The sequence below is a fragment of the Papaver somniferum genome, chromosome 8, assembly GCF_003573695.1.
Source record: "Papaver somniferum cultivar HN1 chromosome 8, ASM357369v1, whole genome shotgun sequence".
Taxonomy (NCBI): domain Eukaryota; kingdom Viridiplantae; phylum Streptophyta; class Magnoliopsida; order Ranunculales; family Papaveraceae; genus Papaver; species Papaver somniferum.
In genome coordinates this window covers 23,035,298-23,050,937 of record NC_039365.1, presented here as the reverse complement: position 1 = coordinate 23,050,937, position 15,640 = coordinate 23,035,298, and the positions used below count along the sequence as shown (strand labels likewise).

At 38.4% G+C, this 15,640-nt stretch overlaps 1 protein-coding gene across 1 annotated transcript; it reads left to right on the top strand.

Annotated features, from left to right (window-relative positions):
* Positions 1 to 4,204: 4,204 nt before the first annotated feature.
* LOC113305267 (geraniol 8-hydroxylase-like) lies at positions 4,205 to 5,014 on the top strand. Its single transcript, XM_026554341.1, has one exon. It carries the CDS (start codon positions 4,205 to 4,207, stop codon positions 5,012 to 5,014), a length of 810 nt encoding a protein of 269 aa, XP_026410126.1.
* The last annotated feature ends 10,626 nt before the right edge of the window (positions 5,015 to 15,640 follow it).

Below are 15,640 nucleotides of genomic sequence, written 5' to 3'. Positions count from 1 at the left end.
AGTCAGAAACTTGGTAAGAACGACGAATCTATCCATTTACAGGTAAGATTCCTTTGGTATATTCTACGAAACCTTATACAAACGCTATTTCTGCATATTAGATGCAAACCAGGCTCCGAGATCGAAACCTGGCCGCGAGTGGGCTACTCTAAGTCAGAAACTTGGTAAGAACGACGAATCCATCAATTTACAGGTAAGATTCCTTGGGAGTATTCTACGAAACCTTAAACAAACCCTATTTGTCCATATTATATGCAAACCAGGCTCCGACATCGAAATCTAGCCGGGAGTGGACTACTATAAGTCAGAACCTTGGTAAGAACGACGAATCCATCCATTTACAGATAAGATTCCTTCGGAATATTCTACGAAACCTTATACAAACCCTATTTCTGCATATTAGATGCAAACCAGGCTCCGAGATCGAAACATGTCTGCGAGTGGGCTACTCTAAGTCAGAAACTTGGTAAGAACGACGAATCCATCCATTTACAGGTAAGATTCCTTCGGAATATTCTACGAAACCTTATACAAACGCTATTTCTGCATATTAGATGCAAACCAGGCTCCGAGATCGAAACCTGGCCGCGAGTGGGCTACTCTAAGTCAGAAACTTGGTAAGAACGACGAATCCATCAATTTACAGGTAAGATTCCTTGGGAGTATTCTACGAAACCTTAAACAAACCCTATTTATCCATATTGTATGCAAACCAGGCTCCGAGATCGAAATCTGGCTGGGAGTGGACTACTATAAGTCAGAAACTTGGTAAGAACGACGAATCCATCCATTTACAGGTAAGATTCCTTGGGAGTATTCTACGAATCCTTAAACAAACCCTATTTCTCCATATTGTATGCAAACCATGCTCCGAGATCGAAATCTGGCTGGGAGTGGACTACTATAAGTCAGAAACTTGGTAAGAACGACGAATCCATCCATTTACAGGTAAGATTCCTTTGGTATATTCTACGAAACCTTATACAAACCCTATTTCTGCATATTAGATGCAAACCAGGCTCCGAGATCGAAACCTGGCCGCGAGTGGGCTACTCTAAGTCAGAAACTTGGTAAGAACGACGAATCCATCTATTTACAGGTAAGATTCCTTGGGAGTATTCTACGAAACCTTAAACAAACCCTATTTATCCATATTGTATGCAAACCAGGCTCCGAGATCGAAATCTGGCTGGGAGTGGACTACTATAAGTCAGAAAATTGGTAAGAACGACGAATCCATCCATTTACAGGTAAGATTCCTTGGGAGTATTCTACGAAACCTTAAACAAACCCTATTTCTGCATATTATATGCAAAACAGGCTGCGAGAGCGAAACCTGGCTGGGAGTGGACTACTCTAAGTCAGAAACTTGGTAAGAACGACGAATCCATCCATTTTCAGGTAAGATTCCTTCGGAATATTCTACGAAACCTTATACAAACCCTATTTCTGCATATTAGATGCAAACCAGGCTCCGAGATCGAAACCTGGCTGCGAGTGGGCTACTCTAAGTCAGAAACTTGGTAAGAACGACGAATCCATCCATTTACAGGTAAGATTCCTTGGGAGTATGCTACGAAACCTTAAACAAACCCTATTTCTCCATATTGTATGCAAACCAGGCTCCGAGATCGAAATCTGGCCGGGAGTGGACTACTATAAGTCAGAAACTTGGTAAGAACGACGAATCCATCCATTTACAGGTAAGATTCCTTCGGAATATTCTACGAAAACTTAAACAAACCCTATTTATGCATATTGGATGCAAACCAGGCTCCAAGATCGAAACCTGGCCGCGAGTGGACTACTAAGTCAGAAACTTGGTAAGAACGACGAATTCATCTATTTACAGGTAAGATTCCTTCGGAATAATCTACGAAACCTTAAACAAACCCTATTTCTACATATTGTATGCATACAAGGCTCCGAGATCGAAACCTGGCCGTGAGTTGACCACTCAAAGTCAGAAACTTGGTAAGAACAACGAATCCATCCATTTACAGGTAAGATTCCTTCAGAATATTCTAAGAAACCTTAAAAAAAACCTATTTCTGCATATTGTATGCAAACCAGGCTCCGAGATCGAAACCTGGCTGGGAGTGGACTACTCTAAGTTAGAAACTTGGTAAGAACGACGAATCCATCCATTTACAGGTAATATTCCTTCGGAATATTCTACGAAACCTTATACAAACCCTATTTCTGCATATTAGATGCAAACCAGGCTCCGAGATAGAAACCTGGCCGCGAGTGGGCTACTCTAAGTCAGAAACTTGGTAAGAACGACGAATCCATCCATTTACAGGTAAGATTCCTTGGGAGTATTCTACGAAACCTTAAACAAACCCTATTTCTCCATATTGTATGCAAACCAGGCTCCGAGATCAAAATCTAGCCGGGAGTGGACTACTATAAGTCAGAAACTTGGTAAGAACGACGAATCCATCCATTTACAGGTAAAATTCCTTCGGAATATTCTACGAAACCTTATACAAACCCTATTTATGCATATTAGATGCAAACCAGGCTCCGAGATCGAAACCTGGCCGCGAGTGGGCTACTCGAAGTCAGAAACTTGGTAAGAACGACGAATCCATCCATTTACAGGTAAGATTCCTTGGGAGTATTCTACGAAACCTTAAACAAACCCTATTTCTCCATATTGTATGCAAACCAGGCTCCGAGATCGAAATCTGGCCGGGAGTGGACTACTATAATTCAGAAACTTTGTAAGAACGACGAATCCATCCATTTACAGGTAAGATTCCTTCGGAATATTCTACGAAACCTTAAACAAACCCTATTTATGCATATTGGATGCAAACCAGGCTCCAAGATCGAAACCTGTCCGCGAGTGGACTACTAAGTCAGAAACTTGGTAAGAACGACGAATCCATCGATCTACAGGTAAGATTCCATCGGAATATTCTACGAAACCTTAAACAAACCATATTTCTGCATATTGTATGCATACCAGGCTCCGAGATCGAAACCTGGCCGCGAGTGGACTACTAAGTCAGAAACTTGTTACGAACGACCAATTCTTTTGTAGGTAATATTCTTTCGGAATATTCTACGAAACCTTAAAAAAACCTATTTATGAATATAACATGCAAAACAGGCTCGGAGATCGAAACCTGGCTGCGAGTGGACTACTCTAAGTCAGAAACTTGGTAAGAACGACGAATCCATCAATTTACAGGTAAGATTCCTTCGGAATATTCTACGAAACCTTAAACAAACCCTATTTCTCCATATTGTATGCAAACCAGGCTCCGAGATCAAAACCTTTCCATGAGTGGACTACTCTAATTCGGAAACTTGGTAAGAACGACGAATCCATCCATTTACAAGTAAGATTCCTTCAGAATATTTTGCGCCTTAGTCACCTGAGCCTTTTTTTTGGACATAATATTTTGTTTCACAACTCTTATAAAGGGTTGTCTTAAAATTAGTATATTAAATAACCACAAACTTGACAGAACTTGTGATAGTGTAGGAATGGTTAGTGGTGTAGACTTTCATGCAGGAGGCTGAGGATCAAATCCCCCAATCCTCATTTCTGCCAACGTTCTATATTTTTACTTCAACAACACTTATAAGTGTTGTTATGCATTTTTATTAAGAAAAAAAAACAACCAAAACTTGTGAACTGTAAGGATGGTTGATGTGCTAGACTTCCATGCAGTAGATTCATGTTCGAATCTCCCTTATAATCTCATTTTTTCTAACATTCTATATTTTTACTTCAACAACACTTATAAGTGTTGTTATACGTTTTTATTACAAAACAAACAAAACAAAACAAAACAAAACTTGTGAACTGTAAGGATGGTTGATGAGCCAGACTTCCATGCAGTAGGTTCATGTTCGAATCTCCCCTCTAACACTATTTTTCATCATCATATTTTGGTGTTCTTCAACAACTCTTGTGAAAATTGTGATAGGCTTAGTCACTACCTTTATGGAACAGAGTTGTTATAGCTAAATGTCGTCACAACGTTTTTGCTTAAGGAGTTGTCGTTTGTTTTCTTAGCGCAAACCCTTGTTTCCTAAGGGTTGGCAGTGATGATATACGACAACTCTTCCTTTGATACCAGTTGTAAAACATATGACTTTCTACGATGTTTAGCGAAGAGTTGTAAATCTCCAGTTGTAGATGTATATTTTTCCCGTAGTGTTGGTTTCATGGACATTTTTAAAAATGTGGTCATGGATTACCAAATCTTCAGGTACAAATCTCCCACCTGGTCCGGTTCCTTTACCGATCATCAGAAATCTATTCAGCCTCGGAAAAAAACATCCTGAATCATTGGCTCGGCTCACTGAAGTTTATGGACCATTAATGTCAATCAAACTTAGTTCTTCAACAACAGTTGTTATTTCCTCATCAACAATGGCAAAAGAAATTCTTCAGAAGCGTGACCATTCGTTTTCTAGTCGTACCGTTTCTGACGCAATTGCGGCATATGATGACCATAAATCTTCAATGATTTGTCTATCTGTGTGTCTTCAATGGAGAAATCTTAGAAAATTAACAAATTCACACATTTTCAATGCTCAGAAACTTGATGCAAGTGAGGACCTAAGACAACAAAAGTTAACTGACCTTGTTTCTCACGTTCACCAAAATGCAAGCATTGGTTGTGCGGTTGATATTGGTCAAGCAACTTTTCTTACTATTCTTAACTTGATATCAAATATAGTTTTTTCAATTGATTTAGCTGATTTTGATTCAAATTTTATTTCTACGTTTAAAACTGTTGTTAAAGGAGTTATTTTGGAAGTTGTGAAATCAAATCTTTTTGATTATTTTCCGATTCTTAGATTTTTGGATGCGCAATGTATTAGACGTCGTATGAGGGATAATGTTCGAATATTGGAAGACATATTTAATAAGATAATAGATCAGAAATTGTTATTGTTGCAGTATAGAGTGGGGAAAAGTAGTAATTCCGGTGACTTGCTTGATAGAATTCTTGATCTATCTTCTGAAAATGATATTGAGCTTTAGCATCATGAAATCAAAGATTTACTTAAGGTATGTTTTGTGTTCATTTGTTGTTTGATTAATGACGTCCTTGTAGGAGTGAAATATCGCATATGTTATCAAGCATGCGAAGTAAAGACTATATAACTCAAACAAGGGAGATCGCACACAACAAGGTTGAGATGACGCACCGGATGATGTCAGCAAAGTCACGAGTAAAATGTGAAGATCTGTGCGAGAACGAGTGATTTTATATGAGCGAGTGTATCGCATAGTGATTCCGAAAATAAAGGATCTCTTAGCTGTCATCCACTATGTAAGATCTTATATAAAGAGTAGAGGTTATTACTTGTAGGGGGATTCTTTTAGTGAGTGTTGATGAGTGCCAAATATTGTATATATTTATCCCTTTTTGTTGGCATTTAACTCATCTTTTATGCATTAATTCTACATTTTATCCCATATTCTGTATTTTCATTGTTTTCAAGAATAAATATTTTTCTTAATTAATTTTGCATTTTTAGGTAATAAATAAAGTTCGGATGAGTCGCGGAGCAAAAAGAGCAGAAAAGTAGTGAAAAGCCGGGAGAAATCACGAAAGGAAGCCGCGAAGAATGGTGCGCACAACCTCATTTTCTACACACAAAAACGCCTCCGTTCTCAGCCATCAGATCAGTTCTCAGAAGAATCCGACGGTCGCTCCTTCATAGAGCATCAAAATATGAAGTCTCTGCCAAGCACCACAGCGCTGAAATTCCAAGCCTTCAGATTAGATGGTAGTTGAATCCAACGGTCGCTCCCTTGCTGTGCATCGAAGTTCGATATCTCCGACTAACACTACAACACCTAACTCCATCTGGCATCGTTGATTTTGTTGTATTATATAATCCAGCGGTCGCTACAAGCTTCACTTCACATCACCGTCCGATCTACCTACCAGCTCCACATCTCACGGCTTAGTCTCGCTGAACATCAAAAATCGATGAAGCCGCCACACACTGGAGCACCCGAGCCCTACCACCTAACCAAACACCCCCCTTCTTCCCAAAACAGTCGAGCCCCTCTTCCTTCCCCTCTGCAGCTCTGCAAACACCATGTCCTGCCACCACCAGAACACCACCTCTGCCACTGCCACCACCACACCTCCACCATCATCACCCTATCGACCAACAACCAAAACCCATCTCCCCCTAGCCCTCTAGTTCCCTATTTTCTCACTTTTTCACGCTTCTTTTCCTGAAACCCTAGGCGTGAAGAACTGATAAATTAGGTAACCTAGAGTTGCAATTGGCGCATGAGAAGAGGTCAGGGAGCAATTACAAAGCATGGGTCGAGTTTAATTTGATGTTGCTACATCAAATTAGGTAAGAATTTACCAAACCCTAACTGTACTGTCATTGGAGAAATTTGGGGATTTTTATTGTAAACCCTAATTGGGTATTGGGTATAAATATGTAGTGTGGGATTGGTGTAGAAACTTTATGCTTGGATTAGCCGGCATCCAGGACTTTCATGTCCTGTTAATGTTAATGTTTTTTTTCTCTTTAATGTGTTTCAGTTCAATTTCATGTTCATGTTAACTATGTTCTGTTAAGGTTCTCCTGTTAATGTTCAATTTTAGTTTCACTGCATATGTTAAAAGTGTTATTTTCCTGTTAATGTGCTTATGTTAAATGTGTATGTTTTAATTTCTTGTTTTCAATTCCTGTTAGTGTTGTTCACTGTTAATGTGTGATGTTCCTGTTGATAGTTATCCTCATTGCTTTGTCACTGTTAGTGCCATGTCTAGTTTAGTGTTAAGTTTGTGCACTGTTAGTTTGATGGAATGCTAGGCTAGATACATTTGAAGCTTTGATTTGATTGTGCAATGGAAGAAATCAGTGCTCATAGCAAGCTGATTATCTTGCCATTCCTTGTGTATGCTTAGGTTGCACTGTTGATTGAGCATTGGGAGAAATTAGTGCTCATAGCAAGCTAATTCTCTTCCCATTCTTTTAGTATGCCTGTATTCTTGCCTTAGTTTTCCTCACTTTCAGTTTCTCCACATCCCTGCCCTTGGCCTTAGGCCTTGGTTCACTTGCTTTGTTCCTTGTTTTTGCCCTGTGTTGCTTTTGTTTGCTATTTTCTCCTGTTGTGCATTTTCTTCACTGCCTTGTGCTGCTGCTGCTTGTACATTCTGTTGCTTGTGCATTCATCTTGCACTGTTTTCTGTTATTTGCTGATTTACCTCTATTGCTGCTACTTCTTTTGGCTTGCTGCAACTCTGTTGCTTCTCTTATTCCACTGCCCTGCAGCTGCTGTGCAGCACTTGTGCTGCTGCTGCATTGCCTTCTCTACTCTTGCTGTCTGCTACCCTGCTGCTGCTGAGCCCAAAACTCACTTCAAAAGCTGAGCCCAATTCAGTTCATTGAAACCAAAGGTTTAAAGCCCAAGGCCCAGTGCAATTCCAAAGATACAAAGCCCAAGGTTTAGTTCATTAAGGCCCAGAAATAGGTTCAGAACAAGAAAAGGCCCAGTTCAGCCCAAGCCTAAGTTTAAGGCCAAAGCCTAGTGTACTGATAGGCTAAAGCCAAAGCCAACTTCAATCAAAGCCCATTTACACTTCAAAGACCAACTGAGCCCAAGCTCAGTTCATTTTATTGTTATCAAACCCATTAGTACACTAAGCCCAAAGCAAATTTAGAGCCCAATAGCAATTTAGGAACCCAAAATAGCTAAACACACAAAACACACCCGATCTCTGTGGATCGACCCGTACTTGCACGAGCTACAACCGACGACCGTGCACTTGCGGTATTACTGTAGGCCCCCGTTTTTATTGCGCTTCATTTTATATACTTCTCTGGGCCCACCAAGTTTTTGGCCGGGGATAATTTTTAGGAACTTTTACAAGCCTACCAAGTTTTTGGCGCCGCTGCCGGGGATTGGTGCTGTGTTTTATCTGTGTTTTTCTTTAGCTATTTTGTATTTCATTTCATAGCATTTGCATCTGCATCTGCTTCACTTCATTTGCTGTTGGACCTGCTGTTCTGAACCTGTTTTTCCTCTGCTGGGACGCCACCAAGGAAAAGAACCAAAACCCAACTGGGTTTTTGCAACAATATCAGAGCAGCTGGGCTGTGCTAAAAAGGTAAGCCTAAACCCATTCCATTGAGAGAACCCAACCTGTGGGCTTCCAAATTTCTTTAATTGTGGGCTTGTAATAATTAACCCAATTTTTTGGGCTTTTTATTTTTCTATTTTGGGTTTGTAATAATTTATTTGTGGGCTTGTTGTTTAATTTGTGGGCTTGTATTTATTTTGTGTGGGCTTGTTTAAATTCTTTCATTGGACTTGTATTTTGGACTCTGGGTTTAAACCCAGCTGAGCTTGTAACCGATTGTGGGCTTGTTTCCACTCAAGAGTGGACCTCGAAACCAAAGTTTTAAAACAAACGTCGGGCCTTAACCAACTGGGCCAAATTAAACTTTCAAAATTAAAACTTAGTGTTTCCTGGGCTGCAGCCTTCCTTCCATTCCATTAGAGACAAACAGTGGGCTTGCTCCCATTTCAAAAACCAAATTTTATTTTCTTCTTTTTATTATTAAAAAAAAAAAAAAAAAAAATTACGTTACTTTTTCCCTTGTTTTTTTTAAAAAAAAAAAAAAAAAAAAAAAAAAAAAAAAAAAATTCTTTTGCTCCCAATTTTTAAAACCAAATTTCTACTTTGCTCCCATTTTTAAACCAAATTTTCTTTTTCGTTTTCCCATCAAAACCAAAATTTGTCTTTTTCCCAACAAAACCAAATTTTTCCAAAAAGTCCAATCCCATTAAAAAACCAAATTTTCTTGTAGATAATGTGTTAGTTTAAATTTCCTTTTGTATATATTTTGCTAATCCAATTGATCTCGGCTGAAATATGTTGGATTTTTGCCTTGAATAACGGAGTTTTAATTCTGCTTTCGCCGAAATCGGGTATTCTCTCTCCTTTTACTCTACTCAGCATGTCCCTTTCCATATGTTGCACTTTAATTCTTTCCATATTTTGAAACATTGAGGACAATGTTTAGTTTAGGTTTGGGGGTATAGAGCAGATACCATGATATTTCATAATTGAAAACGACTCCTTCTTCTTTTTGAAAAAATTGAAAAATTCCAAAAAAATTGAAAAATCAAAATTCAAAAAAATTAAAAAAATAAAAAAAAATCATAAAAAATGGAGCTCATTTACCTTGAAATGTTGACTCTTGTGCAAATATGTAATTATTAGGAGTCTTAGTCTAGATATTTAGGCACCCTGATTCTAGCACAATTCACATAGTGATAAGAAATTTGCACGCGCACGATCTACCAATACATGTATGGCCTCGATCTTCAAGGTGTTTGATAGGAAGTTACGATTGCCAATCACTTTAGAATACTGAACGAAACTTGACTAGCTTGTTCTTTGGTTGGTTGGGATAGAAGGTGGAGGTTACATTAAGAAAGACAACCATCGAATTTAACTGGGTGCATCAAAAGGGCTACCTCTTGCAAAGTTCATGTAATCTTTTGTTTCCTTTTGTTTATGTATCAAAAGTGTTTCCTAAAAAAAAAAAAAAAAAAAAAAAAAAAAAAAAAAAAAAAAAAAAAAAAAACGATGTTATATTCAGAAAAAAAAAAAAAAAAAAAAAATTTATCAGAAAAAAAAAAAAAAATCAAGTATTTATCAATTCCATCCTCTCTTGTTCCAAAAATAAAAAGAGAGTAATCAATGTAAATAAGAGTCATGTAATTTGTCATCTTTTGTTGTTTCATTGTAATAAGCAAGGAAGGGTGTATGCCATTGATGTACAACGCGAGTAATTGTGAAATACCTCCAACTCATTCACAATTCTCGTAAAGTCCGGACAGCTAGCTAGATTTCGACCTCAGTTCTTAGCCTGAGAAACTATCTCTTGGTGATTAGTAGTCATAACTTCAGATCTTTCTTTACACATGTGTAGATACACTTTACACTCTTATCACATGTCCTTATTTGTTATCAGTGCTAGGATTGTGCCTTCGATAGCTAGATTGACATCTCCATTTTCTGTGAGCTTAAACTGTTTGCACATGTCACGTTTGATGGAATCTGAGCTTATATTTGTCCTTAGGTTTTGTAGGCACACCTCTGGTAAACCTTCACGAGACTTCAACTCGTCCACTAGGGACACTTAGTGGTTTAAAAGGCTTAGTGCATACGCTAAATGCATTCGAGAGACCAGCGACAATGGTATAGTTAGGATTTCCTTAGTTTTGTTTACTTGAGGACAAGTAAAATTCAGGTTTGGGGGTATTTGATGAGTGCCAAATATTGTATATATTTATCCCTTTTTGTTGGCATTTAACTCATCTTTTATGCATTAATTCTACATTTTATCCCATATTCTGTATTTTCATTGTTTTCAAGAATAAATATTTTTCTTAATTAATTTTGCATTTTTAGGTAATAAATAAAGTTCGGATGAGTCGCGGAGCAAAAGAGCAGAAAAGTAGTGAAAAGCCGGGAGAAATCACGCAAGGAAGCCGCGAAGAATGGTGCGCACAACCTCATTTTCTACACACAAAACGCCTCCGTTCTCAGCCATCAGATCAGTTCTCAGAAGAATCCGACGGTCGCTCCTTCATAGAGCATCAAAATATGAAGTCTCTGCCAAGCACCACAGCGCTGAAATTCCAAGCCTTCAGATTAGATGGTAGTTGAATCCAACGGTCGCTCCCTTGCTGTGCATCGAAGTTCGATATCTCCGACTAACACTACAACACCTAACTCCATCTGGCATCGTTGATTTTGTTGTATTATATAATCCCGGTCGCTACAAGCTTCACTTCATCACCGTCCGATCTACCTACCAGCTCCACATCTCACGGCTTAGTCTCGCTGAACATCAAAAATCGATGAAGCCGCCACACACTGGAGCACCCGAGCCCTACCACCTAACCAAACACCCCCCTTCTTCCCAAAACAGTCGAGCCCCTCTTCCTTCCCCTCTGCAGCTCTGCAAACACCATGTCCTGCCACCACCAGAACACCACCTCTGCCACTGCCACCACCACACCTCCACCATCATCACCCTATCGACCAACAACCAAAACCCATCTCCCCCCTAGCCCTCTAGTTCCCTATTTTCTCACTTTTTCACGCTTCTTTTCCTGAAACCTAGGCGTGAAGAACTGATAAATTAGGTAACCTAGAGTTGCAATTGGCGCATGAGAAGAGGTCAGGGAGCAATTACAAAGCATGGGTCGAGTTTAATTTGATGTTGCTACATCAAATTAGGTAAGAATTTACCAAACCCTAACTGTACTGTCATTGGAGAAATTTGGGGATTTTTATTGTAACCCTAATTGGGTATTGGGTATAAATATGTGTGTGGGAGTGGGATTGGTGTAGAAACTTTATGCTTGGATTAGCCGGCATCCAGGACTTTCATGTCCTGTTAATGTTAATGTTTTTTTCTCTTTAATGTGTTTCAGTTCAATTTCATGTTCATGTTAACTATGTTCTGTTAAGGTTCTCCTGTTAATGTTCAATTTTAGTTTCACTGCATATGTTAAATGTGTTATTTTCCTGTTAATGTGCTTATGTTAAATGTGTATTTTAATTTCTTGTTTTCAATTCCTGTTAGTGTTGTTCACTGTTAATGTGTGATGTTCCTGTTGATAGTTATCCTCATTGCTTTGTCACTGTTAGTGCCATGTCTAGTTTAGTGTTAAGTTTGTGCACTGTTAGTTTGATGGAATGCTAGGCTAGATACATTTGAAGCTTTGATTTGATTGTGCAATGGAAGAAATCAGTGCTCATAGCAAGCTGATTATCTTGCCATTCCTTGTGTATGCTTAGGTTGCACTGTTGATTGAGCATTGGGAGAAATTAGTGCTCATAGCAAGCTAATTCTCTTCCCATTCTTTTAGTATGCCTGTATTCTTGCCTTAGTTTTCCCCACTTTCAGTTTCTCCACATCCCTGCCCTTGGCCTTAGGCCTTGGTTCACTTGCTTTGTTCCTTGTTTTTGCCCTGTGTTGCTTTTGTTTGCTATTTTCTCCTGTTGTGCATTTTCTTCACTGCCTTGTGCTGCTGCTGCTTGTACATTCTGTTGCTTGTGCATTCATCTTGCACTGTTTTCTGTTATTTGCTGATTTACCTCTATTGCTGCTACTTCTTTTGGCTTGCTGCAACTCTGTTGCTTCTCTTATTCCACTGCCCTGCAGCTGCTGTGCAGCACTTGTGCTGCTACTGCATTCCTTTCTTGTGCTGCTGCTGCATTGCCTTCTCTACTCTTGCTGTCTGCTACCCTGCTGCTGCTGAGCCCAAAACTCACTTCAAAAGCTGAGCCCAATTCAGTTCATTGAAACCAAAGGTTTAAAGCCCAAGGCCCAGTGCAATTCCAAAGATACAAAGCCCAAGGTTTAGTTCATTAAGGCCCAGAAATAGGTTCAGAACAAGAAAAGGCCCAGTTCAGCCCAAGCCTAAGTTTAAGGCCAAAGCCTAGTGTACTGATAGGCTAAAGCCAAAGCCAACTTCAATCAAAGCCCATTTACACTTCAAAGACCAACTGAGCCCAAGCTCAGTTCATTTTATTGTTATCAAACCCATTAGTACACTAAGCCCAAAGCAAATTTAGAGCCCAATAGCAATTTAGGAACCCAAAATAGCTAAACACACAAAACACACCCGACCTCTGTGGATCGACCCGTACTTGCACGAGCTACAACCGACGACCGTGCACTTGCGGTATTACTGTAGGCCCCCGTTTTTATTGCGCTTCATTTTATATACTTCTCCGGGCCCACCAAGTTTTTGGCCGGGGATAATTTTTAGGAACTTTTACAAGCCTACCAAGTGTTAGACAAGAAATTAGGAGAGAGAAATTGAATCTAGGAGCAAGTAAGATTGTTGTAATACTTGTATCCATCTTGTAAACCGACTTAAGTCTTTATAATCAATGAAGAGTTTAATGATGATTACCTAATATTGATTATAGTTATAGTGGAGTGTGGTTGTAAGGAAACTTGCAACTACATTTTTGGCGCCAGAAACAGGGTTGGGTGATAAATCCTGTTAGAAAGTTTACAAAATCTTGAAAAAGAAGATAGATCTGAAGATTTAAAAAAAAACTAAGAAAGAACAATAAAGAATCTATGGAAAAAGCAAGAATCATAATAATACAAAGAAGAGGTAGAGATATGCAGTGTAATTCTATAACCAAAGAATCAATCTCTGATGCGGATTTTCAAGCGGGAATAACTGGAAGGATTCATAAGCGAAATCACGAAGGAAAGAAGGTGGAAACGGTAGAAAATGAGTCTCCATTAAAAGAATGGGAAAAAGTGGAGATTACATTTGAAGCAGATGAAATTCCATAAGAAAATCTAAACCAAATAAATCCATTGGTAATCACAGTTACAGCTGAACGAGGAGAAAATATTGTGATCAAAAAGAAATCAGAGGAATGGATGATCGATAGAACGCTGATAGATACAGGAAGCGGAGTTGATATCTTATTTTATCGCACATTCAAAGCAATGGGATACGAAAATGTAGAGATGAAACGTCCAACTTATAAGATACATGGATTCAATAAAGCAGTCACAAAACCAAAAGGGGAAACTGTGATGCGAATATTACTGGGAGAAATAAAAACAAAGATAACACTATGTGTGATTGATATAGAATCACCGTACAACATGTTATTGGGAAGGCCATGGGTGCATGCGATAAAGGCTATAACATCAACATTGCATCAATATATCAGATTCCCAATTCCAAGTGGTATAGGTGAAATTAAAGGAGATGTTATGAGTGCGAAGATTTGCAATCGCACAGATGTACGAAATTATGAAGGAAGAGCAAAAAAGCGAAAAAAAAAACGATGCAAAAGCAAAAGAACTAAAAATGGAGGATGAGCTTCGGACATATATGATCAGAGAGATGGAGGGAAAAGGAATACCAAGTGAAGGAAGGTGAACAGATTAAAGAAATTAAAGAACCAACACCATTGGGAGAACAAAAAGCAAGCTTTACTGTAGTTGAACCAACGAAAGAGATAAACGTTGGATCCAAAGACAAGCCAAAGATATTAATAATAGGAATTAAAATGGATAAAGAAGAAGAAGAAAAAACGATAAATATCTTGCGAGAATATAACGAGATCTTCGCATGGAGTATGGAAGAAATGCCAGGAATAGATCCGTCTGTCGCATGCCATAAATTGGACATTAATAAGAATGTAAAGCCGTTCAAACAAACAATACAAAATATTACAATTTATTATCATCCTCAAATAGAAGAGGAGTTGCAGAAGATGCTGGATGCAGGAATTATAAGGCCAGCAAAATATCCAGAATGGATAGAAAACATGGTAGTCGTACCAAAAAAGAATAAGGGGATAAGGATCTGCATAGACTTCACCGATTTAAATAAAGCGTGTCCTAAAGACAGTTTTCCTTTACCAGATATCCCTCAAATGGTAGAATCGGCATCGGAAAATGGTAGAGTCTCGATGCTGGAAGGGTATAAAGGATATAATCGAATCCCTTTGGCTGAAGAAGATCAAGAACATACTGCTTTCTTCGCACCAAGAGGTTTATACTGCTATACGAAAATGATGTTTGGATTGAAGAATGCAGGTGCGACGTATCAAAGAATGGTAGAGAAAGTATTTGAAAAGTGGATACATAAAACATTAGAGGTCTATGTAGATGACATGCTAATTAAGAGTAAAGAAACGAAGGATCATGTTGACAATTTGCGATAAATATTTGAACAGATGCGTTAAATATTAAAGTGAATCCAGAAAAATATGTCTTTGGTGTATCATCAGGAAAATTTTTGGGTTACATAGTATCCAAAAAAGGAATATAAGTTGATCCAGAAAAAGTACAGGCAGTTAGAGATATGCCACCCCCTGCAACGGTGAAAGATGTTCAAAAACTAAATGGGTTGATAGCATCGTTGGGAAGGTTTATCTCGCGTTCTTCGGATAAGTGTAAACACTTTTTCAACATATTAAAGAAGGGAACCAAATTTGAGTGGACAGAAGAATGTGATAAAGCATTACAAAGCATAAAAAATTACTTGGTGAATTTATCCATTATGCAAAAGGCGAAGCCAGGAGAGGAATTGTTACTCTATTTAGCATCAACATCGCATGCATTAAGTGCAGTATTGTTATGTTCAGATGAAGGAATAGAAAAACCAATATATTGTATAAGTAAAACATACAACTCAGCTTAGAAAAATTATTCAAAAATTGAAAAATTAATTCTCGCACTAGTGTATGCATCATTCAAGCTTCGCATTTATTTTCGAGCTCATAAGATAAATGTATTAACAAGAGTACCAATTGAAGCCACAATGAAGAATTCAAAAAGAGCAGGGAGATTTGAAAGGTGGAATACACAATTAGGAAACTATGAAATTGGTTATGAAATTTTATCTTCACCAAAATCTCAAGTTATCGCAGAGTTTCTCGCAGAGTTTCCAATAGAAGAAGATGAATATGTAGAAGATATGATGGAAGTGGATGAAGAAAATGGGAATCCTAAAGACTTATTAACTGATCGAAATCCAAATAGATGGGACATATTAGTCGATGGATCATCTAATGGAGAAGGGAATGGAATTGGTATTGTACTCATTCAGGTTGGA